Source organism: Fusarium vanettenii, assembly GCF_000151355.1.
Source record: "Fusarium vanettenii 77-13-4 chromosome 5 genomic scaffold NECHAsca_12_chr5_2_0, whole genome shotgun sequence".
NCBI lineage: Eukaryota > Fungi > Ascomycota > Sordariomycetes > Hypocreales > Nectriaceae > Fusarium > Fusarium vanettenii.
Window position 1 is genome coordinate 864713 of NW_003315872.1, and position 27099 is coordinate 891811.

Here is a 27099-nt window from a genome sequence, read left to right on the forward strand (position 1 = left end):
CCGTGACAAGGTGTTCGTCTCACAAAAAAAGGTGTCTCCACCTGTTGCATGATGGAGGACACGGGATTAAAAACAAGACGTTGCTGCTTAATTGTCCGAGTTCAGCATGTCAGAGAGGAAAGGGGGAAACACGCAGTGAGCCGCAGATCGTGGACATGCCTTCGGGAAGCACTGCCATCCCGAGACCAAAGATCATTGAGCCGCTAGCTACAGTAGTGCCCTATCAGCTGGCATAAAATGAATTCGTGGCTGAGTCAGTCAGATCTACAAAGCAACATGCATGCACATAATACATAATTCTCACGACAGCCTCACGCTCGCTCGTATCGGATCCTTTGACTTTGCAGCGTTGCAAAGGGTCCACAGGCAGATTGTCAAAGGCCATTGCTCATAAAGGGGGTGCCTTCCATACAATGTAAGTAAACAAATTATTGTAGACTCTTACATTACCTACTTGAAAACACTTGGACTACATGCAATTTGGCTCTTCGACCTCATGTCAGCTTTCTTCGCCATCCCCTTTCGCTAGCATCACAGCTGGGACAGCCTCCCCTCTTGCGTGGCTTTGATCCTTCACACTACACTGTGTAACAACACCTTCAGTCCAGGCAATGTACGTCACATGTCAAGTTCAAGCACTACGATTTCATCCATCATCGACATGGGCATCATGTACACACTTGAGACATCAACATTGAACATCAAGATGCCATCTGTCAGCTTCCCAGCAACGCGTCAGCACTCAGTCTTCAACATGACACTTCACATGAGAGAGAAAATGGAATCTTCCATTGCTATGCTCAGATAGACCATCTGCCTCACCGGCCCCAGCCATGCCGTCACCAAGATGCAACAACCCGTGCATCCTGCAGACATTAACCAAGCCGGTTCGAAAGTCATATAGTCCATCCAGTGTCCCTCCCTTAGATTTTTTTGGTTTGTTCTTCTTTTTTCGTCGTTTTCGTCAGCTTGCTTGCTGCTCACCAGCAGCAACCTCCCTGGCTCCATCCTCGACCTCGTCGCGAGGAGAACAGTCCGAATCGAGGCCGTATCTTGTCTCCAGATGGCCCAGGGAGTATCAGGTGTAAAGATGATTCCCAAAAGGTATCATCAAGAAACATCCCCCAACCCCCAATACTTCTAGCAGAGCCCACGTCCCATCTCATACGAGGTCCGTTCGTCTAACGCAGATTTGTCGTCAGGGTATCATTCCCCCATGCCTTCCGCAGAGGTGCCGTTCAACCCACAAGACCTCCACAGAAAACCACAGCCCTCAAATGCAAACCGGGGGCAACGCCATCCTGCACAAAATGCCTGGAACGCCCCGAGTCTCAAAAAGCCCTCCGGTCCCTTCTTCCCACACCGTGGCCGTACCCAGCCCCAAAGCAGGTATGTCTACCGTAGTCGATGCCCAAAGAACACCTTTTCCTTTGCATCTTCCCGTCCCGCTTTCCCTTCGTCATCCGTAGATATCATGAACCAAGCCGAACAGAAGTCAAAGCCGATGGGTATCGTACAGACCGACAAGTTGAGTTGTTGTTGTTTGTTTGTGTGTGTAGTCGCAAAAGCAGAAGCTGATCTACCGGTCCCATAGTGTGTGGACCGCCGAGTCTGTATCGCAAGTGTGATGATGCCTGAAAAGGGCAGATGAAAGAGTGTTGAGTCGTTGTGCGCCATCAGCGATGAAATCCGTTCCGCCGTTCCATCCATTCGCCAGAAATGTGCGAATAATGTACAATCCAACCATAAAAAACAGCCCAATACGAGAAAATCATGTCGAAATATCAACCGTTACCCCGTCTCCCCACCTAACGCCATGCATATGTGTGTGATATTAGGTTTGGGCTTCACGGGGCGGGCCGCGACCTCGTCCGCCTGCGCCTTGGCCGCCACGACCGCGATATCCACGGCCTCGGCCACGACCCCGTCCGCCCGAGAAGTGCTGGTTGTTGTGCTGGGCGTTCTGGCTCTGCCAGTTACCCTGGCCCTGTTGAGGCAGACCAGCCTGCTGTGCCTGCTGGGGCTGGAATGGTTGCTGTTGCTGCGGCTGCTGAACCAGCCCAGCGGGTTGTTGACCCCTCTGGAGGTTGGAGATGGGTCGAGGAATAGACTCGGGGTTCTCGTAAACGTAGAGAGACTTGTCGATGCTGGCAGGGATGGGCTGAATCTCAGTACCCAGATCCCTTTCAATGTTGTAGAGGTTGAAACGGTCGTCCCAGTTAATCAGGTTAATAGCCAGACCCAGGTGGCCATAACGGCCGGATCGACCAATGCGGTGCAGATACGTCTCTGCATTCTTTGGGAAATCAAAGTTGATGACGACATTAACCGCCTGGATATCAATACCTCGGGTGAGCAAGTCGGAGCAAACAAGGTTTCGGCAGACACCGTTTCGGAAATCGTGGAAAACACGGTTTCGAGCATGCTGCTGCATCTTTGCGTGACTGTAGAAGCAAGAGTAACCTAGCTCAGTGATCTTCTTGGCAAGCAGCTCGACTCGGTTGGTCGAGTTGCAGAAAATAATGGACTGGTTGATTTGGAGCTTGGAGAAGAGGGTGTTCAAGCAGTGGACCTTTTGCTTCTCTTCGACAAAGGCGTAATATTGGGTGATACCCCTCAGGGTGAGCTCGTCCATGAGGTTGATCTCATATGGGCTGACCATGTTCTTGTCGGAAAAGTCCTTGACAGACAGAGGGAAGGTGGCGGAGAAAAGCATGACCTGGCGGTCCTTGGGGTGGAATTGGAGCAGTTGTTCGATGACGGGAGTGAACTCAATGGAGAGAAGCTTGTCGGCTTCGTCCATGATGAACATGGGGCACTCGCTGAGGTCGGCAACGTTCTTGCCAGCAAGGTCAAGAATTCGGCCGGGGGTGCCGACGACGATGTGGACGGGATCCTGCAGACGGATAATGTCATCTCGAAGACCGGTACCACCAGTCGTGACCATGACATTGACGCCGAGGTGCTTGCCGAGGGTCTTGCAGACTTGCGAGGTCTGCATGGCAAGCTCACGTGTGGGGACAAGGATGAGGCATTGGATCTTGGAGACCTTGGGGTTGATGCGCTCCAACGCAGGGATGACAAAGGCAGCCGTCTTGCCAGTGCCGTTCTTTGCTCGTGCAAGGATATCTCGTCCAGTTAATGCGACAGGGATAGCCTCTTCTTGAATTGGGGAGGGCTTTTCGAAACCAGCTTCGAAGATTCCCATGAGCAGGTCTCGCTTCAGGGCAAAGTTCTCAAACTCGAGGCCCTTTGTGTTTGTGACATCCTGAGAGGCGCCAGGTCAGAATGCGGGGGGGACCATGCGCCAAAGGGGAGTCGGGTGCATACCTCTGTTTGTTGTCGGTTATCCTTGGCGGGGAGGTTCAAGCTCTTCTTCCAGTCGTCATTTCCAGTGGGCAGGCCATCACTGCTGGGGTCAGCGCAAGCTCACAAACGAGGGCCGCGAGGGCGGCGCAGCGGACCTGATTTGGGTAGCTTTCAGCTTGTCTGCTAGCTGATCCGCCATTGCGCTAGTGGGATCCGTCTACGGATCCAGGGAGAGTGAGGAGGAGGATATTATATGCAAAACAGCACAGAGGTTGACCTCTCAAAGGTGCTGGTGGCGCGAGGGGAGGCAGCAGTTGAGGAGCTGCGAGGGTTGATTTGGTGTCGTGTGGGGGGAGGTCCGGTTGCACTACCCGGGGAATGGAATCGAAGCGGCTTTCGGGGAGGGAGAGAGATTCGGTATTGTTTCTTTCGCTCGTGTCAGGCGCGCAGCCGAGATCGCGTGGGTATTCGTGGTCGTGGAGGGAAGATTGTTGTGAGTTTGGTACGTGGTTTTTGAAGAAGGGGAGAGAAGTTGTGAGGCAGGCTCAGGTTTAGAGTTTGAAGGTGAAGGTGACGCTGGTGTGTGCCTCATGGCGGCGGAAGGGCCCTGCATTTCCTGGGTCACGTGTTTTTCCAGCGGCGGGGCAGCCCGGTTTTGGTCGTAGTCGTGGCCATGGTCGACTCACTGACCTGAGGTGAGTAGGTGGGCAGGTTAGGCTTGGCAGATCGATCAGCTGGTCGGAACTTGCCAAGGGCTGAATTGGTTGAAGGAGGCTGCCGAGGCAGATATTCTATACAAGGAGTTGGTGGCGTGTTCGCAAAAGCAGAGGAGAAACTCTATTCGGTAAAAGCCATGATATGGAAACTCATTGAGTAGGGGAATGAGCTGCTCGAGGTGCAATTCGCCCTCTTGAAGCTACCCCCAGTGGTTGCAAAGCTCTTCAATCTCAGTATACGACTTATGCTCCTCGATCTCTACCCATATTCTGGCCAAAGATCATCCCCAGTCTTGGCAGCCGTCCACAAACAGTTCGCATCACGGCTTCTAACATCATGACGTGAGAGGGGCCAACCAGGGCCCCTGGAATTAACTTCTTGATCTCGCTTGACCAGGGCAGTTATGCCTTCACTTCAACAATACGTAGCTGTCATGCCACAAATCCTGTTTTCATTGGCTCGAATAAAAGTAACCATTCTTCGCTCTAACTGGGCCACATTGTATCTTGATATGGCTGGCTATCCAAACTCCAGTATAGTAATCGTACAAAACCCAATTATAAACTTCCTGCAGCTTCATCATAAGCATCTTAAAGCTTCATACCCATGGCCTTCGCCACTCTCAAGCTCTGCCTCATACTCAGGTCCAGCATAATCTCTTCGCTACCACCGGGGATAGCATATGCCCTCACATCACGGTACAGTCTCTCGACCTTGGCGCCCTGGCCGCCGCGCGAGTAGCTCAGACCACCAAAGATCTGACTGGCCTCGCGGGCGCAGAACTCAAAGGTCAAGGTCGACTGGGCCTTGAGGCCAGCGATGGGACCTCCCAGCCGCAGCATGGCCTCGGTCTCACCCATGCGCTCGCACTGGTAGATGAGGTTCTCGAGCCAGTTGTAAGAGGCCTCGATCTGTCGAGCCATGTGCGCAAGCTTCATCCGGATCACGGGGTGCTCGATGAGCTTCTTGCCAAAGGTGCGTCGCTTGTTGGCGTACTTGACCGACTCCTCGTAGCAGACACGAGAGAAGCGGAGGGACTGGATGATGATGCCCATACGCTCGTGGTTAAAGTTGGTCATGATGACTAGAGCCGTTAGTATAAGTACAGTCTTGAGACTCGGTTAGAGAGCTTACCTCGGAAACCCTTGTTCTCCTTGCCGAGCAGGTTCTCAACGGGGACCTTGACATCCTCAAACGTGATGTACGTTGTACCAGAAGAATGCACACCCTGGCAGTTCATGCGTCGTGTGGTGACACCCTCGCCGCGCTCAATGAGAAGCAATGACACGCCATTCATGCCATTCTCACCCGTCCGGACAGCGGTGGTGAAGTAGTCACACCAGATACCGTTGGTGATCCACTTCTTCTCACCGTTGACGATGTAGTGTTTTCCATCCTCGCTCAGCTTGGCCTCGCAAGTCAGGTTGGCGACATCACTACCAGCATCCGGCTCAGTGATGGCAAGACAGATGCGCTTGTCTCCGTTCAGAATACCAGGCATGATGCGGTCCTTGAGCTTCTTGGAGCCAAACTTGATGACAGGGGGGCAGCCGATGCCGAAGCCTCCGATGACGTTCCACACGAAGCCGCCGGATCCGGTGCGCGACAGCTCGTCGGTGATGATCATCTCGTGGAACAGATCCCACTTCTCAGGGGGAACCGACTTGGTGCCTTGGGGCACGTAGTTGGTAGGGTACTTGACGCCGAGCAGACCGGCGAGGTAGCCCCGGCGGCCCATCTCCTTGTAGATCTCCTCGGGAACCTGCTTGGCCTCGTCCCACTCGGTGACATTGGGCTCGATCTCGGCGTCTATCCATTCACGGACCTCAGCGCGAAGGGCAGCATGAGTCTCGTTGAAGTAGGGAGAGTGGTACTGTTCAAGTCAGCATTGGCTCGACACCCGGTCAAGGTGCAACTCACGTTCTGGTACCAGCTGGGATCGCCAAAGGGAATCTGATCTCCATAAGGCTCAAGGGCATCAGGCTCCTCACTGCTAGAAGCTTCCTTCTCAGCAGCAGCAACAGCCTTGGGTGTAGCCACAGGAGCGGGAGCGGGCTTGGGCTCGGCCTTGGGTTCGGGAGCCTTGGGCTTTGTATCGAGGGATCCGACCTGAAGTTGCTTCTGGTACTTCTTCAGGATGCTCTCGTTGTGGTACTTCCAGAACTGCTTGGACGCGTCCTTGCCGGCGACGCGCTGAAGAATCTTCTTGCCGCCTAGCTAAACGTTAGAGAAACGGTTCATGCACGCGTCTGTGGAGTGCAGGTCGCAACTGTTCGTGGCGTCTGGAGGCGCAACGTAGAGTTAATGGAATCTTTGCTCACCTGGGTGGTCATCTTGAAACTTGGTCACGTCGTAGACATCGCCATCGACAACAATATACAAGTCTCCGGGCTTGTTATGCGACGCAACGTCGCCCTTGGTAAATACTTGGGCCATCTTGAAACTCTTTTCAGGCGTTGATAATGTTTGACGTGAGAAAATGTGAGATTCCCAGGGTTAATCTTACAGGGAAAGGCGCCAAGAAAGTCTAGAGGTACACAATAGAGAGAGGGAAAAGAAAGAAGAAGAGGAATCAAGAGATCTTGCCAGGATGGTTTTATCTTTCCCCACGATCCATCCCCCTTTTAAATTCAGTTCGGCAAAAACGTACACAGTCGACAATCACATGTTGTCCGGAGTGTGCCTCCACCCCCAGAATAACCCCGTCTAGGTTTACATTTCCCCATACTTGGGGTCTCTTTCACAGGCTGACCTCTCCCTCTTCTGCAGAGCAGGTCATGCATGAGTCGTTCGCGGCACTTCTAGATGCGGTCATGGTCATGTGCCCTGCGCCTCGCTCTGGCTGAGACAAGAGAAAGCATGTGAAAGCCAAAGACAGCGCCGCGCCGCGCAGCAAAAAAGAACAAAAGTCAACCTGCTTACTAGCGCCGAGAACCCTCGTGGCGACCCTGGGGTGTGTGTCTGTTGATGTCATGATAGGACTGTGTGGGGATGCCGAGGTTCGCTCTCCCTGTCCAATCATACGCTGACAATTGCCAAAGTCTCCCCGAGGCTCGTTCCACGACTCGCTTGCTCCTCCACAGGATTTCGGGCGCCATGTGTAAACGAGGCCAGGGACCGAGATTGGGGATGCGGAGAAGATGCAGGGTCACTCAGTGAAGCTCGGGAATGCGTGATTTTGGTCAGCAAAGAAACCTGGGGAAGATGAATATCCACCATTAGTAGGGTCATCATCTTTTGAATAGCGTCAATTCGACACACGAGCCGTCCATGGCAAAAGCATAATAATAGCTAAGCAGCTATGGAGGCCTTCTTCTCTTAATCCCAGATAAATGCACACCAAGATAGCAATTGACCTCGATCATCACGCAGGATGTATCCGTAGCCTCACTCCACGCGCCAAAACTCCGATCCCGATCCCGGCCAAACCAGGCCTCTACTTTTTCAGTCCTTTCGTCCAGTCCAGCGCATTACTTCTCACCGCTCTCGAGTCAGGCACCTGCTTATGCGGCTCCGCGGGGCTTCGACTTGGCCGCCGCCTTGTCCTTCTTCTCTTGCTTGAGTTTCTTCTTCTTTTCCTCGTTCTTCTCTTCCAGCTTCCGCTTGTGCGCTGCCTTTTGCGCATCCGTCTTGGGAACCGGCTTGAAGAAGCCCTCTAGACGAGCTTGTTGTGAGCTCTTGAGGTTCTTCTCCAGACGCGCGCCTCCGCTGCGGACACGATCCTCCGAGAAGCCCTTCTCCGTAACGAGGAATTGCACCAGACCCTCCATGTCTGGCTTCTCCCACTTGACGTCGCATTCGGGGTCGTCGGCCTTTCTCACATCGGGCTCGAAGAACAGATCCCGCGCATCCTTGTAGGGCCAGTCTTCGGGAAGCACATACTTCTTCTTGGGGTCCTTCTCCATCGCCTCGACAATCTTCTCCAATGAACCGTGATCACGGATCAGCTTGAGGGCAGTGGTAGGGCCGACCTTGGGGATAGGATCGAGATAATCGCAGCCGAGAAGGATACAGAGATCCACAAACTAGGCAAAACAGTCAGTAAAAGGAGTGGTTCAGGGGGGGTGATGCGACTTACCTGCTTGCGCTCCATACCAAGTCCCTCAAGAACCTTCTCGAGATGAATTTCTTGGATAGGCTCCTTTCGCTGCTCACTGAATGTGAGGTGGCGCAACAGAATTGGAGAGTTGAAGCATAGAGTATCCATATCCTCACTGGCCGCCGCATACACCTTGCCAGCCTGCGCCAACACAGCACATTGGGCCTCAGCCTCGGTGGGCGCGATGATGTAAGGGATACCCATGAGCTTCAGCAGGCGTTGGCACTCGGCGTTGTGCTCTCGGGTGACACGAACAGTTCGTCGGGAGAACTTCTCAATATCCTCGGCTGTGCCCGTCTCCTTGGCTTCCTCGAGGCCCTCAGTGGCTTCTTGCTTACGCTGGAAACGCTTCGCCAGCTCGCCAGACTTGAGCTTAGGGGGCGCACCATCGAAGACGTATAGAGGCTTAATGCCGTTGTCGACCATGCGGAGAGTGCGGTAGAACATGCCCATCAGATGCGACGTCGTTTCGCCGCTGTCGTTCATGAGCTGCTGACCATCGGATCGTACGGCGATGAGGAAACTGTAGATGCTCATCGAGGCATCCTTCAAAAGTCAACATTAGGATTTCATCACGCCTGGAGAACGTGTCGACTCACGATGGCGACCTTTCGGCCAAACTGATTCTTGATCTCACCCTCCTTGATCGCATCTGGAGCTTCCTCCTTGATGATCTGAAAGAGCTGCTTAATACCCATCTTGGCGACTTTCTTCTCTGTGTATGTGTGTTGGGTTGGTAAGAGAGAAGAGAGAGGTGAGTGTTGCCTGGGGGTGAAAAGACGAATAAGGAGGGAAGGGGCGCAAGTGGGAGGAAACTTCAATTGTAAGGAGGAAGGAACTTGACGCGTGCGGGAACGTCATGACGCGCCCTGTCGCGCCGAAATTGACAGGGATCTTAATTGACCCCACACCGTGACGTCCGCGCTCTGCACGTACATTACTACGAAGTATTCTGCGTCCTTCATGTTGTCAATTCACAATTATTCCTCTCTAGATAAGTCGCTCATATTTTCCACTTAGCGAGGGCTACCACCGATTTTGCTGTATGCGGATGGTCTGTACCAAGCACTCGCTCTCGTAGGACAACGCAGCTTCGCATCAGATCTAAAGCATCTCTGGTACGGCCCTGGCCTCTCCAGGTGAGGGCCAGATTGTGCATGCCAATCAACGTATCGGGATGCTCCTTTCCTAGCACTCTCTTCGCCGTCTCTATCACTCCCACCTGTAACTCCTCTGCCTCCTTCCATCGACCTTGGTTGCTGAATGTCGACGCCAGGTTAATCTTGCTCGCCAGCGTATCGGGATGCTCCTCTCCTAGCACTCTCTTCCTTATCTCTATCACTCCTACCTGTAGCTCTTCTGCCTCCTTCCATCGACCTTGGTTGCTGAATGTCGACGCCAGGTTATTCTTGCTCGCCAGCGTATCGGGATGTTCCTCTCCTAGCACTCTCTTCCTCGTCTCCATCGCTCCTACCTGTAGCCCTTCCGCCTCCTTCAATCGGCCTTGGTTCCAGAATGTCAACGCCAGGCTGTCCATGCTCGCCAGGGTGTCTGGATGCTCGTCTCCTAACATGACCTTACTAAACTTGAATGTTCGTAGGTGCAGCTTCTCAGCCTGAGCATAGAATCCTTGGCAGGTCAAAACTCGTCCAAGGAGATCTAAGGCATCAAGCGTCTCCATGCCATTGTTTCCGCTCGCACTTCGGCGACCTTCTACCAATCTGCGAGCCATTTCCTCGGCGGATTTGTATCTTCCTTGGGTCACCAGCAAATTGCCTAGTGTAAATAATATGTCCAGGGTCCTAGAATCGCTGGTCCCGAACATAGTCTCCGCCTTAGACATTTCTTCTCGCAGACGCTCTTCGTCCGTTTGTTTGTACCGATACTGCAGAGAATATGTTGCAGTATCCAGTTGGCCTTGAAAGGCCCATGGAGTAGGAGGAGAGCCCGAAAGGAGGCTTGGAAGAGGTCGATAGATAGGGGCCGGGCTTTGTCCAACAAAAGTACCGCTCTGAGGCTGAGCTATGCTCCATACGGAGAGGGCAGGAGAAGAAATCGCAGGACTCTGGGCGATGGACATAATGCCTTCCGGTGAGAATTTCGGACTTTGTGCTGAGTATGCGGGACTAGAGGCCAAGGAACCGCGTTCAGAAATAGTTCGACAGCACACATCGGATGGGGTGGCTTCAGCATGTCAGCCGTCGTATGCAGGCAATATTCGTCACACGTTGACTTACATGCCACGGGACTAGGAGCATACAAGAGATCTTGAGGGACCTTATGACTCTTCATCCATCGGTCAATCTTATGTTGTTCCACCGTCCTGTCTCGGACCGTGAAGGCTAGCTCCCTTTTGTCGCTATCAGCGAGCTTCCTTTGTTGTTGTTTCCTGACAATTGCCTCCATCTCCACTCGCTTGATGTTCTTGTCCTTCCCCCATTGGCTTATGCGTGTTCGATACTGACGTATCCTGTAAAGCACACATCAGTACAGTTTTCAAGTTGTTTCGCTTTACCTTGGAAAGAACCCCGTACTCAGCAGTAAACCCAAACTCCTCCTCAATCTTCTTCTTAACCATCCCCAGTGATAGCTTCTGCGTAACATGAAGCTCGAGGATTCGAGCTTTGTATGGCTCCCAAGCCTCGGCGCGCAGGGTCGGGGCCTTTTTCTTTCGACGCTTGGGGGGTGGGCCCATGGAAGTTGCGGGCATGGTTTGGGTATCGCCAATATGGCCAATATCACCAAAATAACCTGCATTCTGGGGCGCGTGGGTGGGATATCCTTCAGGCAGATTGGGTGGATGCAACACGTGGTTTTGGTCTGTCATAAACTGCCCATACGGCGCTTGCAACTGTGAAGCCGAGCCGTCGAGCGCTGGGTGAACGCCATGGAACTGGTAAGCTTGCTGTTCGATGGGATTGGGCTCCCTGAAGAAGGCTGGAGTAGTGGTCGAAAGATCCATGTTGATATCTGGATCTCTTCGCGACTCGGCTATGCCAGCAAGATACCAGCAAGAAAAAGCGGATGGACCTGCTAGAGAGGAAATAGAAAGGATGGAGGGGAGGGAAAGTGATGCTGCATGTTGGAGAGGACTTGGTGTGAACATATACTGCAAAGCGCCTGAGGAAGCAGGCACACGACTGGAGCACAAAAGTCCTATCTTTGGTCGCAGGAGTAGGCCAGCAAACAGAGTGCAAGGGTCTGGGCATAAGCCTCATTACGGGGGGCTTGAAAGCATTTTGCAAAACTACTATTTCGCTGCGAGGCAGGGGCGCATGCAAAACTACTATTCCTGCACCCTGGTCTTATGCAGCCTTTTGACCAAACAAAACTACTATTATACGCCACATCAATCAACTCCCACCCAGTGAATTGTCCATACCGCTCTCTTCCCTTACCGACTGTGGGGCCAAGACGGTTTATGTGCGCGTTTGTTTCTCTGCCCTGAGGCGTTCCCAGCCGCAATAGAAGCTTCACTCAAAAGTACTATTCTGCGCTCAAGGCATACCATGCCAGCATTCAACGGTCATGGACGACCTGGACAATGGGTTTTTGATGCAGAGAAAGTCATCCTGACTTACCGCTATTGAAAAACTCCTAAATGAAGTCATATTAAAAGGGCTGTGTCCTCGCTGTTATGCGAGACTTGTACTCAAACCCGGTACAAGACATTTTACAGCAATTAATTCTATTGTCACTGTCAACGCACACGGACACGACAAATCTCATTCCCAGATACCACACCATGGCTCAAGCAATGCTGTCTGCTGAAGTCATTATTTCTATTACATTCGGCATCCTTCAGTTAATTGTCGGACTTATTTCTCTCTGGCAGCAGCGCCACCTTCGCTGGACGACTGGTAAGCTCTCCTTCTCTCCGAGGTAATTACTGAGGGCTAATACAATGACAGATTCGAGGCCTGAAAGAAGATACACTTTCTGAGAGCGCAGAGAGGCCTGCTTACTTGGTGGGGGTTTGACAAGACTGGAGGCAGCCTGGTTGATGGACCTAGTCACAGCGCACAGCAGATATTAAACAAATGTATCGACGCTCACCACTCCCAGCCCAGGCCATAACATCCCCCACTAATCTCAGAGCCTCCCATCATCCTCGAGGCAAGCCCCGAGTCAAGAATGCCCCTCGGCCAGCAGATAACAGGATACACACTGGGAAGCCGGGAGATGTGTGCACAAGGCACATAATCCACTTCCCTAACCCACCTCATTGGATGGCGTCGACAAAAGTACTGAGTACTTGTTTGTTGATATACCGCTCGGAATACAAAGCAGTCAAGGATGGGTCTCTCCTTGCGCTCCACCTTGCCGTGCGGAATAGCCAAAGGCTATACATAGAAATCACTGAGATGAAGAGCACATCACGTTTGGAACATGGACTGCATCCTTGGCTGGTCCTATATGTCGTGTGGTTGTGTTGGGTATCGTACATTTTCGTCCCCAATCTTCATTATTTCATCCTCGATATCTGCTCGCTTGTCAGTTCTTCAGTCGCTCCAACCATCCTTCATGATCTCCGTCGACCTCCGTTCATGCTGTCGAGGGTCTTGTCAATCTCCATAATATCCAACATCTCAACCTCCACGTCTCGCTTTGTAAAGTCATCCGTCTCGTCTGCCGCGTCATTCAAGGTGTCCATAAAGTCGAAGCCAACACGGGGCCGTGATGGTGCCCGGTTATTCGACACAAGATCACCGGTGATGTCATGTTGTCCAGAGGCAGACCGTAGTCGCAGTGTCCCAGACTTGACGGTGCTGAGGTTGTAGGTCGCCTTGGCTGGCCTTCCTGGCTGGCCATGCACGATGATGGCATCTGACTTCTTAGAAAACAATCCTCGTCTTCGTGTGTTGACAACTGCGCCAATCTTCTTTCCCGGTCCGTCATCTCCCTCTCGGACGATGACAATTCTGGAATCACCGACAATCAATACATCGGCAGGGAGGTCTCCGTCCTGGATGGCGGTATGATTGGCGTCTACCACCAGACCAACTCCATTGCACCTCTCGCCCAAAAGACCAGTGGACAGATCCAGGAGCTTGATCATCCTAGTAGGTTGTGCTCCGCTAAAAATGTCTACACCAGCGCCAGTTCCTCTACGAAGCTGGGAGTCCCAAAATCGCAAAATACCAGGAATGACGCACACGTGTTCCAGGCCACCAACCCAGAGCACGACTGTCTCGTCTTGGACGGCATTTCCGGTTGTTGGTAGAGCCGCTACCGTGATACCGCCCTGGATCGTAGCTAGGCGATCAAGAGTGATGGCAGAGCTGAGGGAAGCCGTAGCTTGACGTCGGGTGTGTGGGGTCATAGGTGCAAACTCCCCAGTGCTGCTCTCCTTGTTCTGCATAGTAACACTGCGGAGCGAGCTTGTTCCCTCCACATATCCAGACACATTGAAAGCTGACAGTGCGGCTCCCCGAACTCCAGACTTCAGCTTGCTTGAGAGGATAGCACCCGATCCAGCAGGGCTAACACCGTCAATGTCCCAAATTCCCCACATGCCATCAGCAAGGAGAGCCAATACAGCGCGGCCGTGTGCTATCCAAGCGGCGTCGAGAATAGGCTTCCTTGTTGCCGAAGGGCGAGCAAAAGGCTGGTACAGAGACAACAACCAAGAGCCCTGGCCTGGTAGTGGTCCAGTCGCATCCAGGTCGTTTAGAGAAGCAAGCGCAAAATCATAGATCCGCACGCCTTGCACCGCGGAGACTGTGAGCAGCTGTGTTGTGTGCGTGGGGTTGAAGGATATGCTCTTGAGGGGATTGGGCAAGTATTCGGTCTGGAACGGTTCAAGGGCTCTTGTGGGCTTGTCCTTGGGGTTCAGGGGCACATCCCAGAGACGGAGAACGCCCGAGGCCTCTCGCGAGTGTGAAGCGACGACTGCGTGTGCCTTTGTTCCCGGTCGTTCAGTGGCCGTGGGCATGATCAGGTTGATGGCGATGCCCTCACTGTGCTTGCTCTGACCTCCGAGCAGGATGAGCGACTCGCCCCAAGCTCCAGAACCAGCATTGCCTGCCAAGAGATCATTCCTAAGCTCCGGTCTCGCCTTGCTCTCTGGAGAAGGGGGGGTGAGAGGAAGTGTGATGACGTAGACGTCATTGGTAACGCATGAGACAGCAAAGACCATCTTCTCGGTCAAGACTTTGGCTCCTCCCCAGGCGGCGTCTTCAGCAGGTGCTAGGGTCATGGGCATCACCGCAACCTTCAACACCGACGTCCCAAGAGCCAGGTCGAGTGTCTGTACGATCTCAGGGTAGGGACCATCCTCAATCTCGTCCTCGAACTCGGGCTTGTCCTCAAATTGGGGCGCTGTCTTGGACTTGGCTGGCGGTTCCTCGTCGTCCGAGTCGATAATCATGATAGAGTCCTCGCCTGTTCCATTCTGCTTCTCGTTCTCTTTCTCGGGCACCTTCTTAGCGGCCTTGAATCGCTTGCCGCCTCGCCAGGCGACGGTCACACCGTTTTCGTGGCCGTATATGAGGATAGTCGCGCCCTGGGGAGACTGGACGGGGTATGTTTGCACATCGTTGACACGTCGCGAGAGATTGTATCTGTGGGGGTCAGCTGGCGCTTTGGATATTGTCCTATTAATGGGAGGGTGTCTTACGTGAACTGGGTGTTTTGCGCCGTGCGACGGATTCGGGGAGCTGTGATGGAGCTCATCGTGCAGCTGAGCTTTGGGCGAACAGCCCTGTGAAGAAGTATCAGGGCTATATGTCGATGAGTAGAAGCCTCTAGGATTATTGGAGGTCGATTTCTGGGTTAGGGTGGGTGATGGCGCAGATTGAATAGTGTTGTGATGCTTGAGCTGGTGCCTTCCAACTGTTTGGAGCCAGGAACTTTTCCAACGCGACAAGATCGCGCCAAGCTCCCAGCTCTATGGTCACGTGGTTAGCGCAACCTCCAACGACAACTCAATTCGACTACCCTAGACGCCTCATATGTCAAGTCGGTGCTTGTCTTTTGCATCGTTCACAATTCATATTGATCTTGTGGTGATTGATCATCTTAATCTTTGTTTATTCTTCGTGTTGGCGATAGATTTTTAATTTGTGCGCTGTGATGTAGTGGTTGATACGAATAACACCGACAAATTCCCAACGTTTGAGTCTCAGGCAAGCATAGGATGAAACCACTCACCAAGCTAGAACCAGAGAAAAACACATCAAATATTGCCATGTTAGACGTAACTTTACAGAGCAGTCGTCCACGTAACAGGGGACTCATATACTCTTAAACTACCAGGGTTAGTCGTAAAAAAAAAGGGCCGCCGAAGGAGCAACAGTCAAACAACGGCCAAGCAACAAAGCTTATCTTGCAGGTTGAAGACGTAATCCTAGACGTAATTGTAGACCATCGAAACCAAGAGAGCAAGCAACTCTCGGTCTAAGTACACAATCTACAAGTGGTGTCGTAAGAGGATACGGGAAGCTTTGGCGGTTTGCTCGTTCTACTCCCTGTTGTGCTCACTCTCACCAAGCCTCATCGAAAACTTACTACGGACGGACGTCTGAGGAACACAAGGTAGGTCGAGAACAAACAAGACGGACAAACCTCAAACCCGACAGAAACAGGAGCTGGGCGGAACTGGAAAAACCGCAGCGATGATACTATCTCAAACCGACCTATTGATGATACCGTAGGAACGTCAAGGGGCAACGAGCTCGAACGCGGTCCCGGCATGTGGCTGGTTTCACTAGGAGCTCAACATCGTCCGATCATCGAAGAAACTAAACTCGTGAGACCACATCCAAAGAACCAGCTTTTCAAGTCTCAAGTGGTGGTGTTTCGATTACTACGCGCAATCCTACATACAGAAAACACCATGACCACCTCCATCGGTCAATGATTCGGAAGAAGAAACAACGATCAAGTAAAAAAAGGTTAAATAGAGCGACGATAGGATATCCCACACCATCAATAAACCAGCCCCCTCTTCGTCGTGATATCTCCGCCAGGGCTGGCAAAATCTCCCCTGCGTCCGTCCTGCTGCATCTATGTGACACCTCGCTCGCTAGCACCCCGCCCAAATATCCCAAGAGGACCCGGTTGCCCTCTAATTTTTAGACCTGCTTCCCATCCTACTCGCTAGATAGATGGAGAATTTGTACAGAGGAGACCTCGGACTCCCAGTCGTAAAGAGAAAAAAGAAACAGACGTGCCGATTACACGTGAGGGTATGGTTGCCGCCGTGATGCTCTTACCCGGAGATGATTTCTGCGGAGGGTGCTGGAGAATGACGGTGGCATACTGGGGATAATTGCTGCGGCGTTGCTCTCATCTTCCCCAGTCGACTGCTCGAATCAAAGTTTGAAGCTGAAAAGTGACAAGTGAGGGAGTGGACGGCGTAGGGAGAGCCGATGTGCCATGGAGCGTGTTTGATCAAATCCAGTCGTTATTTCCGCACAGGCAAAAGAGAATAAAAAGGTCTAACCCTACGCCCAGAAAAGAGTCAAACGCCGCCAGATCGTCGGGGGAAATCGATCGACCAATAGACATGAGCTATCATCCCAAAAACGCCGTGAATGCCGATGGTGAGGTGGATGGGGAGTGTTTGGCTGATAAGCCTCGAAGAATTTTGGAATTCGCTCATGCATTGGTGACCTGGTCATGTTAGTTGAGATGTTCAAATGAGTTTAGTCATATCTCATAAACTTACCCGAAGGATCCTTCGAGAGTAGTCTTGGTTGTCAGCGATGCTGCCATCACTGAGTCGTCGGTGAGCCATGACAGGATCGAGGCGAGAGTCGGTCATGGAGATGCTGCCGCTGCTCCCAGGAGGCTTGGAGCCGTTGATGAATGCGTTCACAGCAGCGTTTCTGCGATGCTCCTCCTCGATCTCAGCGTTTCGTCGACGGCGGACAAAGAAGATGGCACCACCAGCAATAGCACCAACCACCACCACACCCACAACGACACCTGCAGCAATGGCGGCCACATTGGGACCGTCCTTCTTCTTGTTGTCGTCGTCGCCGGCAGTGCTAGAATCGGAGGGGGCAGTGACATCATCGGTGTGTGTCACGACAGCAGTGCTCTCAGCGGCGGTGCTCTCGGCCGCCTTGGTTGATGAGGGAGCAGCACTGGTAGTCGTCTCTTCTGGCACATAATCATCCACGGCAATCTCCAGACCGGTGTTGAAGACCGAGTAGTAGGTCTTGAGGGCACCACAAGCCTCTTGGGGGTAGGCTGGGCATGGGAAGTTGCAAAACGAGTCCTTGACCAGATCGTCCTCGGGAGGATAAACCATGCCGCAATAACACTTATCGGCCTTCATGGCTGACACATACATGCCAGCGTCTTTGCAAATATCACCACAGTAGCCGCTGGTGACCTTTGCTCCTGATGCCTCCACGGTAAAGTTGGCTCCAGATGAGAAGCATCCATGCGAGGTCAACTGGTTAATGACGGGAGTGACGGCAGGCGTTTGCACTCCGGTCTTAGCGTAGACTCCGAGGAAGTTGGCAGCGGCCAGGAAGGCCAACGAAACAGTTGTTGTGGTCTTCATTGTTGTTGGTTGTGTATCGAATATAGAGCGAGCGTGAGCGAGGTTTGGGTTGGTTTGATTAATCCGCTTATTACGGTAGCGGGCCTCGAATCAGATCAACTGGAATTGAGGCTTGTCTGATCCAAAGCTGAGGGTTTTCTTTTTGGTTGGTGTTACTCCAGGCTGGTCCAAAGATGCGGTGAATCGCCACGATTTGATGTTGGTCGAAATATCTCGATTAACAGTGAGCCAAGTCGATGACGCGAACGGGAGTCGTCGATATTAAACGAGATGCTGTGAATCCTTTGCTGATTGGATATTAAGGTCACAGACGATGGTCGACGAGTCGAGCGAACAAATGTCGTCGGTCGGAAGAGGAGATGGATCGAGAAGAAAGGAGGCGAGAGATGATCGGATCGTGTCGTAGGTGTCGTGGAACCAGACAAGGTGGTAGAACAAAGAAGCTTAAGGGCAACGAGACGAGACGCCCTTGAACAACGAGAACCGAAAGAAAAAAGACTCAACGATGGAAAGGAGACGAAGGCAGCATTGGTCACCACAATACGCTCCAAAGGTGAAAGAAGATCAAACGCTTTGCGTGTGGGGGGAGGTGAAGGAGGGACTGGAACGAACGAGCGGCGGGAGGGAGTGGCTTGTTTTGTTGAAAGGGGAGATGGCGAGAAACGGAGTGAGAGAGGAGAAAGGCAGCGACGGGACTCGACCACCAGAAGCGAAGCGAGAAGGAGACGGAGCGGAGGGACTTGGCTTGGCTTGGAAGGGAAGTGGGCAGGGAAGGGACTTGGAAGGGCAGAGAGAGCAGGGGAGACGAGGAGCCAGGAACAGGAGTCAGAGCGAGCCCAGGCCTGGGATTACAACGAGTGAGCGGCAGAAGAGCGCGAGACCCCCGTGAGAGAGCAGGGATCAGGGGGGTATGCACAGGGGGGATTCAGAGGGTCACAGGGGAATGCCTAGCCAGTGGAGTTGGCATCAGGGAATCAGCAGGGATTTGGGCACCATTTTGGGACCATATTTTGGGTGGTGGTGGTGGAGCTGCAGGGGGTGGTTCCTGTTTAATTGCACAAGAGAGCACAAAATCATGCACGGCATTCGACCTGCGCTGCACTGCACTGAACTTGCACTGCTCGTCCGTCGCCCGCCGCTGTCCGCTCCATCCATCCCCAAAAGCGCCGAAAACACCGCCAATGGGATGCCGACTGTTCACGGCTTCAGCTTGTTGGGCGGCGAATCATGCACCACCTCGATGCGCACAGCACAAGTTTGTGCGAGCAGCTTGGCTCTTGCACAAAATGCAAACGACGTGACTGACCACCTCACACCCCGACACGAGGTACCTCCCGTGCGCTCAACGCCGCGACACACGACACAGAAGACGAAACCACACCACGGAAAACCTTCACACAAGACTCGACGGTACCTATACGGCCCGGGACACGGGCGACACCAAAAGAAATCACCACAATCGCCCAGTGGCTGGATCTGGAAACACAGGGCGTCAGCTAGAGCCTCAGAGCCTCAGCGAATCGATGAATCGATGCACATCAGCACGCCCGAGAGAGCCGCCCTGTGTCCCCTTGAACAAACGTCTCGGGTCTCATTGATGCCTCGTTCCTGAGCCTGGCGGTTGACCATCATGCCCATCCACCATCCATCTCCCTCGACCCTCGAATCAATCCCCCACCGCTTCCATCCCCTGGGCTCATTCAACACCCCTCCATCCCTGGCCGCCGCGGCGCTGTGCGCCGGGGGTAACGCTGGAGGCGCTGGGACCGCTGAAGCCGCCTGCAAGCCACCTCAGCCAATGCCTCGAGTTGGGACCGTGGAATGTGCTGCCGCTATTGGAACATGCGGGCCACGTCAAGCTTCGGGATCCTCAAAAGGCAACCATGGTTCTGGTCTCGATACGTTGAGAAAAGCTTTTCGGTGATGTCTTTGCGATTTTGGGGAGGACGGTGGGAGATTGAGTTTCTGCCATGCGAGCTGTTCGCCTTCTTCCCCTTCATTTCCATCTTGGGTCTTCTCCGCGGCCTGGTGCAAACCTTGTGCATCGAGTTCATGTCCACTTTGTGCCCAGACATTCAGGAACAGCATAGCCTGGGATACGTACCTCACCCTCCTCGACCCAAACTGGACGTGAATGCTGCAGATCATGTCCAAAGCTGGTCCTGTGCCGCGAAACTCAACCTCTCGGCGCCAACGCTCGTTGATCAAATCAATTTACCCGTCCCAACCGCAAGCAAATCACGCGTGCGGCGTCAACAAACCTCGGCGGTTGAGCGGGAAAAGTCAGAACGTGATAAGGTCTTTTTGTTCTGGATGGTCTCGAAAGGTTCGCTCTCGCGTTGGAAGTCGGCTTGCGACGACCGAGATGGCTGAAGCTTGACATCCCATGTTCAGTTCAGAGTGGAGATTTCGAGGCCCATCTCGACCTTCATTTGCACGTCAATGCACGCCCACGGCGCAATCCTCGTCTCGAGCCTTTCATAAAATGTCACACCCTTTGTGCAGATTTGTGCATGCCATGCCCCCATGGCGGATCAGCAAAAACCCCAACAGGGCGCGCGTCAGCCATCACCACGCCGCAATGGCCGTCTCGATCCACGTGTCTGACGAGGCTTGCTGTTACGGGGGATGCATCAGGTCCATGGAACGAGCAATACGGCTTGCAGGACGACGACGTGCGTGCGTAGGAAGCGCTTACACCTATAACAGCTGAAGTATGCGTGGCAGAGTTTGCAAGAGAGGTAATACTGCAACTGCAAGGACCTCGCTGGCACAATGGGATGAACCGGCGAGTAGTGATTCTGGTGTTGGTGGTCTCGCTATCTCGGTGTCTCTGAGTCTCCACCTCGGCAACTCGATCGAGGATCGAGGCATGCAGTCTTCCGTACGGAGTAGAGTACGGAGCAGCCAGTTATGATCATAAAGCAGGCTTTGTTCGGGGTGGATTATCCACGGCTGCTGGGTCTGGGTCTGACGGCCATCGGAGTTGCATCAACCAGATCACGCCAAGCACGACCCCGAGCGACACCCAACCTCTCGGTATCTAGCCCTGCACAGAAACGAGATTGCTCAGGGCTACGCCTCGAACTGACAGCAACGGGTGCATCTCTTGCTGGCTCCTATCGAAGCTGAGAGAATGTTCATCATTCATTCCCGTGTCGCGCCCATCAGCAGCGATGCGTGACGGCGGTCGCAGAGTTGAAACAGCGACTAGAAACGCCGCCTCCCACACAATCTCGTTGGCCGCTGTCACCCACCCAAACGGCTCCGTTGTCAGAGGTTTAGACTTTTCCAACTGCCAAGACGATTGCCGGCGCCTGTATCCCGCAGCGTAGAGCGTCCCGTAGAGTTTGGGATTGCTGACGGAGGCAGCTGAATCGAATCGACTCGGCAGGAGAATTGAATAGAACCGATCTTATGGAAGAGGACCGTCTGAGCTGAATCAGGTCCGCCGCCCCGACCGACCGATCCATCACTTGCTTTTCAGAGGGGCCGCCGCGGTTCCCGAGCCCACTTGGTCTGAAGGAGTGGCCGGTAGCCACATGGCGGCTTGCATAACTCTGGACAACTCTGGATAGGGTTAGGTCTTGCACCACGGACCAGGCACTAATCGCACAATTCCCTGTTTTGTGTTTTTCTTCCATTAAAGCGCGCGTATAAGGTTAATCACCTTACGCGTTCATGGCAGGTGAAGAGGATTGGTTCCTACATTAGCGACGGCACTTGCCCTTTCTGTCGAGAGACTGACAAAGGCAAAGCGATTCTTGATTTGCTGCCCACCCCTCAGATGACACATGTGGGTCAAGTCTGCGTGTTTGATACGAGGCCGCGAAGCCATTCGCAACTCGATTTGCTGCCGGAGTTCCGGAGGGTAAGAATACGTACTCTGTGGGAGGGTCGAGAAAACCTGGCAGATGCACAGCATTGAATGGCCAACCACTTGCCAGAGAGGGGGAAAAAAAAAAAAAAAGAAAGAAGAAGCGGTCGAATCTTGTGCCTGGCGTACCCGAATGTTCAATGCAAGGAGTGTCGTGAATTCAAGGAACAAGGAAGACGAAACCAGGTGCAAGGAACGAGCGGCTCAACTACTTGTCAAAGCTTCCAAACAAGCTCCAGGCGTCCCTCTGGCAAGGCAGATTTTCTTCTTTTACAGAAGGACAGAGAGAGATTCAGCCCCCTCGGTGGCACCCCCATGGTCCCTTTCTAGATCACCCATTGCTTGGTTGACCACTCCCCTATGTAAGGACCACATCTCTCCCCAGCCAGCACCCATTCATTCCCCTCAACTGCGACCGCCCCAAGACATGGATCAGTACCGTTGCATTCCCCCCATTTCACGGGCATTTTCTCCAAGCTTTGAGGGGAGGGGGACTAAACCCTCGTGGATTACCGTTTAGTTGAGATTCAAGGACCCCGTGGATAGCTTCTAACAAGCCAGACCCGGTGGCATGACACCAAAGTAAATTTGGGTTGGCGATTATTTCCTTCTGGAGCACAGAGGGTAATATATCTGGCTGGCGGCCGGCATCTTCACCCAAACTATTGGGCACCGCAATTATCCGTTTCTTTTTTGCATCCATTGATACCGACCGCTATGTGGTGGAGAGGCCTGCCTGGCTTATGTCCAGGGGACCGGATCTTGAGCCGTTGAGCCAAGACTACCACTGTCATCTCAACACCGTTGCATTACATCGTAGATTGCCCATCGGGAATCAGGACGCTGACGGGTTTCACCATGGGATATGGTTGTTCCGTCTATTTACTTTGTTCCATACCCGTTAAAACCAGCCTCATCAACAACAACACAGAAATACATATCTGCATAGATACGGGATACTCTTTGTACTTACAGCGGACAATCTTCCCCTGTCCTAGACACTTGCGGTGTCACCGGCTCGACGTGGCTTTCGTCCCGAACCACCCGCCCAGACCGTCCTGTGTACCTTTTTGTCGTTCGTTTTGTCGTCTCATATAGAATGGCTGGGGATGGTCGTTTCCATAACCACCGTCAGTTCAAACAAACACATTCACTTTTTCAAGGTCGCACTCTTTCATCTTTCAATTCCACGTCCTGAGGCACCAGGCACCTTCATCTTGTTTAGGAAGTCGAGACACTTTCTCCCCCCATGTGCCCCAGTTTATCGAGATTACAATGGCTGTGCCACGTTTTTGAGCACAATTCACCCTCCACTTTCATCTTCATTATTGAGACTATGAATTAATCGTATAACTTTCCCCCTGCACAATCAACTCATCAGACCCTTTTTTCCTTGTTTTCCACCCCTTCCGGCCCGGCGCTGGTGGCCGTTCGCCGGGACGCGGTCCGTCCATTCGCTGGTCTTACCAAACCTTGCCTGTGGTCCCTTTTCTTCACTTCCGCTGGTCGTCGGCGGCGGCGGCGCGGGAGAGATTGATCAACCGTTGAAGGCTATTTTTGGCGTCTCTCAATCTTAAAAAGATTCACAATCATTGGGTTTGCTCTACCGGATGTGCTGGGGGGAAAAACTTCAATGGTAGGCTTGAAAAATGTCACCGGGCCACGCCAGCCTGAGTAATCGAGATGAGATGGCTTCGGTGTTCAGGCTTGCTTGGTTCCCTTCTGATCTGCGGGACTCTATCGCCCATGGTCTCCATTCACCGACGACGGCCTAGGTCCCGAGTTTCTGGTCTCGTTCCAAGGCGTGAGCTTCAACTTCCAAGTTTCTCGTTCCACCTGCAGAGATGATCATCTCTGCAGCCCTTGCCACCATCAACCACTAGACCCCATATTCTGCATCATGAGCTCTTTCACTTGGTCTCCCTGCATTCCACGGCAGTGCTGGAAATAGTATATTCTCCCCCGTCATGCCAGTCACTCAAGACAAGGCGTGCGTGCGTGTGCGTGCGTCTGCCCCCTTCGCGCCCGTCTGTGTCTCATTTGCTGTGGAGTTCATGTGCACGCGCCCCCCCGCTGTGCAATATCGACAACGTTTGGGATATTGATTATCGATGAGGCGAAAAAAAAGAACAAGACTATTGATATTGCGGATTTCGATATCCCATACTACTCCCTGGCATATCGCTAGTTGGATAAAAGGGAGGTTGAGGGCGGATAGGCTGAGGGGACTGGATGATGGGACTCGAGGTCCAAGATGCGCTCGCCTGAGTCTGCTCCATTGTTACTCTATCGGTCGCTCTGCGCTTCATGGTGGCTTTCTTGCCCGGTAGATGGACCTCTGATTGCTCTGTATCTTGTCGTTGGTTCCTATGTTGAGATTCCCTTCGTTCTGGCCCTCTCCAGCATCCGAATATGCTGAGTAGGCGTTAGATTCGTATCCTGAGGGAGAATGGCAGGTATTCAAGACTCACCCGAAGAATATCAACAGTAGCCCGCCAATGACGCCCGATCCGATTCCAGCACCAACTCTTTGTCTCGAATCTAGGTCTAGGTGACGGTTAACTCCAATGACGGGAGCCGTGGGAAAGATATCTCATCACTTACCATGTTCCCAACCAATCCCGGGACTGCCGTCGTCATCGTCGTTGTTATCATCACCACCACTAGTCTTGGTAGGTTCAATGGGACCACCGGTCGAGTGGCCTACATCATCTGTAGTCGTACCGGCCCCCGTCGTTGTTTCTGTGGCTACCGTTGACGTGGCTCGCGACTCTCCGCAGACGTATGCCTTTGCTGAAAGATCGGGCCAGGTCCAAGTCTGGCATCTTGAAAGTGAACCTTCGGTGCTGCAGTAGTCATCAAGTCAATGGCTATTCATGAAACTTGGAAGAGATAATCACCATTCCAGAGTGAACCTCCCGGATGCAGTGCCTGATTCAATGCATGTTGTTCGGATCGGACATTCGTTGTCATCACAGCAGCCGAAATAGGGACCATTCCGACCAGAGACGTGAAGAAGGCCACAAGATGAGGAGCATGTCACTGCATCGTAGGGGTCTGATGTTCGCCTGTCAGTTGTGTTTTCGTGATCCTCAGTTTCAGTGAGTTGAAAGGAGCCACATGCCACCGTTGATATATCCGCATGTGCGGGGGTCCACGCTTGTCGTGGCGCTGGTTGTAACAGAGCGAAAGGAACCATCTTCATCGTCAATTCCCACGGTTATTGTTGTTTGTGCTACAGCCTCAAAGGCGATGCTGGCGATAAAAGCGAGGCAAAACACATTCCCCCACATGCTGGGCAACGTGCTTGAAGGGGATTCAATCAACTGCCTCCATGCAACAAAATCGCACGTCGGGCTCGTTTCTCTTATCTGGCAAACATGAAGTGTCGGGGACTACTCAAAGCCCGGTCGGCAACTTTCGATCACATTATCATGGCGTGGCGAGGGTAAAGGGGGGGAATAAGGTCGCAGTGACATACATGGTTGCTTTTCAGCTTTCAGCTGTGGCTGAGCAATATTCTTGGCGATGTCGGCAGAGATGGCATGTGGACAATCATATAAGAACAGACCCGTTACTAGACGGATTGCTTCATAAAGAACGGAAAACCTATCAAATCTACCTGGAACTAACCTCCGGGTTCGACGATCGACGAGATGGCGCCCAATTGCGACGCGCTGGCACAGTTGGATGACTTCTCCGGCTACGTGGATATTCTCCGCGTCGAGACAGAATTTGACGAAACAAGGCTTGAGGTCTGCAAGAGTGAGATCTGCATTGCCGTCTATGGGACGGGTAACCCCGACATATCGGGCATTGGAGTTTGTGATTCACTTTGACCGTGACTGAACGCTCACTCACACGCAGTAGGTTGCGACCGCCTATATCCTCGAGTTTGCCCTCAGCGCCTTGTTGTCCCTGGCCGCTATTAGGCTCAGGAACTCCCGGTCTGGGACTGCAGCATATAGGTGGAAGGAGATAATCCAGTGCGGCCTCGACTCATTCTTTTCCTCGGCGGCGTACTTTGCCCTGGCAATCCAGCTCGCAACCATCATCGTGCTTGTACGCAAGGACTATGGCATTAGCAACGCTGACCTGGGTGCTATCGAAGCCCGCATCGCCCAGTCCGTCTCTGTCGTGAGCATGATACCGCTTCTATACCCAGCTGCTCTGCTGGAGCCAGGGCTAGAGGATCGCGATGAGAACCGGGATGTCAGGCACAACTCCAGACTGCTGTTGCTGAGCGTGACGTTGGCTCTCTCATTCTTCCCTTTCCTTTCGAGGTGTATGCATGCGTTCGGTCCGAGCCCCATTGGAGATGGCTCCAACTCAGAGGTTAGCGATGAGAACTGGGCCAAGGTTGCGAGCATGTGTTTTCCCGGGGGCTTCGCGGATCTCAAGGATGATATGACTTGGAAGGCTCTTCCAGGGCTGGAGTTGACTGCCAGCTTGATCACGTACTTGTTTGCTTTCTGGCTACTATCCGGCCTCCCAAACACACGCTACATCCCCAACAAAGACACAAAGGGTCATAGGGGGGTCGAGAAGATTCTTTCCTCGAGGGAGAGAGTGACCAAGTGGTTTGAGCATAGGAGGCGCTACGCGATAGTACCACTCCTTGCACTTATCGGCTTCACGATACCGCTGATAGTGATGATTTTCACATTGAGGGACTTGCAAAAGGAGCTGTCCGATTATATGAATCACACATATGAGGGGGATGATTGGGGATTTGGGCAGATTGTCTCTATCGTGTTGTTTGTTCCTGTCGGCGTGGACATGGCCTACTGGTGGAGGTTTGGGTCATCATATGAACGATGAGGGCAGAGGTGTTTCCAATAGTCCTTTTGTTCAATTATTTAACAACCTTCTGTTCAATATGACTAGTTGAGCTTCCTCTCCCTCTGCCATGTTCTCGATTATCTAACTGCGAACAATTGTTAGCCTCACCAGCCAGGGGTAATTGTCCAGGCCATGGTTCGGATTCTTTGAGGCAATCCTCGGATCTTAGCCCGCGATTCTCTGCTAACAAATTGGTTCTCATTGAGATGCTGTGATCCAGACTGAACAACGAGGGAGACAGATGACCATGAACCCTAACACTAAACCATACAATGATGATAGTGGGCTCATTACAACGGGGTTGGCCGGGATATGGAATCACGCCGGCCTTCATGTCCAGGTTTCATCGAGCATTGGAGCTTCCCTCGGGCTCCGCCAGGTATGGGGACAATGCCGGAGATCATGGGCCTCGGCGAGAGGTTAGATGATATCCAGGCTCAGATAATTAAAAAGTCTCTCCGAAATGGGAACTATACTATAGTGACCTCTATGGTGCCGTTTCGGCAAGCGAAAAGTAAATATCGGCCAGTCAGATAACCATGACCATCATGCGGCAGATACAATCTTTCACTAACCAACTACTTCAAGAAACGCATACCTCTCGGGACTTAGGGCGTATTACATTCACGTAGTTTCTCGGTATAATTGATCTCACTAAATCGTTGTATTAGATAAATGCGTACATTGACGAGTTCTAGTCGGGTGTATATGTTGCTCTGTGTGCATCTGCTGTGGGCA

At 52.7% G+C, this 27099-nt stretch overlaps 8 protein-coding genes across 8 annotated transcripts; 1 reads left to right on the forward strand and 7 right to left on the reverse strand.

Annotated features, from left to right (window-relative positions):
- Nucleotides 1-1834: 1834 nt before the first annotated feature.
- NECHADRAFT_93358 (uncharacterized protein) lies at nt 1835-3508 on the reverse strand (the record flags this gene model as incomplete). Its single annotated transcript, XM_003048158.1, has 4 exons — nt 1835-1963; nt 2057-3268; nt 3331-3409; nt 3465-3508. The coding sequence occupies 4 exons, from the start codon at nt 3506-3508 to the stop codon at nt 1835-1837; spliced, it is 1464 nt and encodes a 487-aa protein (XP_003048204.1).
- A 950-nt stretch (nt 3509-4458) lies between these two features.
- NECHADRAFT_60847 (uncharacterized protein) lies at nt 4459-6608 on the reverse strand. The gene is made up of 4 exons (XM_003048159.1): nt 6348-6608; nt 5947-6239; nt 5161-5899; nt 4459-5110 (listed from the first exon to the last, which is right to left on the reverse strand). Exons 1-4 carry the CDS (start codon nt 6460-6462, stop codon nt 4617-4619), a joined length of 1641 nt encoding a protein of 546 aa, XP_003048205.1. The 5' UTR covers nt 6463-6608; the 3' UTR covers nt 4459-4616.
- Nucleotides 6609-7529: 921 nt separating this feature from the next.
- Nucleotides 7530-8823, reverse strand: NECHADRAFT_40444 (uncharacterized protein; the record flags this gene model as incomplete). The annotated part of the gene is made up of 3 exons (XM_003048160.1): nt 7530-8051; nt 8105-8671; nt 8725-8823. 3 exons carry the CDS (start codon nt 8821-8823, stop codon nt 7530-7532), a joined length of 1188 nt encoding a protein of 395 aa, XP_003048206.1.
- A 305-nt stretch (nt 8824-9128) lies between these two features.
- NECHADRAFT_39775 (uncharacterized protein) lies at nt 9129-9806 on the reverse strand (the record flags this gene model as incomplete). Its single annotated transcript, XM_003048161.1, has 1 exon — nt 9129-9806. The coding sequence occupies one exon, from the start codon at nt 9804-9806 to the stop codon at nt 9129-9131; it is 678 nt and encodes a 225-aa protein (XP_003048207.1).
- Nucleotides 9807-9960: 154 nt separating this feature from the next.
- NECHADRAFT_80092 (uncharacterized protein) lies at nt 9961-11087 on the reverse strand (the record flags this gene model as incomplete). The annotated part of the gene is made up of 3 exons (XM_003048162.1): nt 9961-10010; nt 10363-10595; nt 10660-11087. The coding sequence occupies 3 exons, from the start codon at nt 11085-11087 to the stop codon at nt 9961-9963; spliced, it is 711 nt and encodes a 236-aa protein (XP_003048208.1).
- Nucleotides 11088-12647: 1560 nt separating this feature from the next.
- On the reverse strand, nt 12648-14800 carry NECHADRAFT_40286 (uncharacterized protein; the record flags this gene model as incomplete). Its single annotated transcript, XM_003048163.1, has 2 exons — nt 12648-14688; nt 14745-14800. 2 exons carry the CDS (start codon nt 14798-14800, stop codon nt 12648-12650), a joined length of 2097 nt encoding a protein of 698 aa, XP_003048209.1.
- A 1104-nt stretch (nt 14801-15904) lies between these two features.
- NECHADRAFT_100409 (uncharacterized protein) lies at nt 15905-18011 on the reverse strand. Its single transcript, XM_003048164.1, has 2 exons — nt 16797-18011; nt 15905-16741 (listed from the first exon to the last, which is right to left on the reverse strand). Exons 1-2 carry the CDS (start codon nt 17640-17642, stop codon nt 16727-16729), a joined length of 861 nt encoding a protein of 286 aa, XP_003048210.1. The 5' UTR covers nt 17643-18011; the 3' UTR covers nt 15905-16726.
- Nucleotides 18012-25175: 7164 nt separating this feature from the next.
- NECHADRAFT_40189 (uncharacterized protein) lies at nt 25176-26340 on the forward strand (the record flags this gene model as incomplete). The annotated part of the gene is made up of 2 exons (XM_003047960.1): nt 25176-25274; nt 25390-26340. The coding sequence occupies 2 exons, from the start codon at nt 25176-25178 to the stop codon at nt 26338-26340; spliced, it is 1050 nt and encodes a 349-aa protein (XP_003048006.1).
- Between the last annotated feature and the right edge of the window lie 759 nt (nt 26341-27099).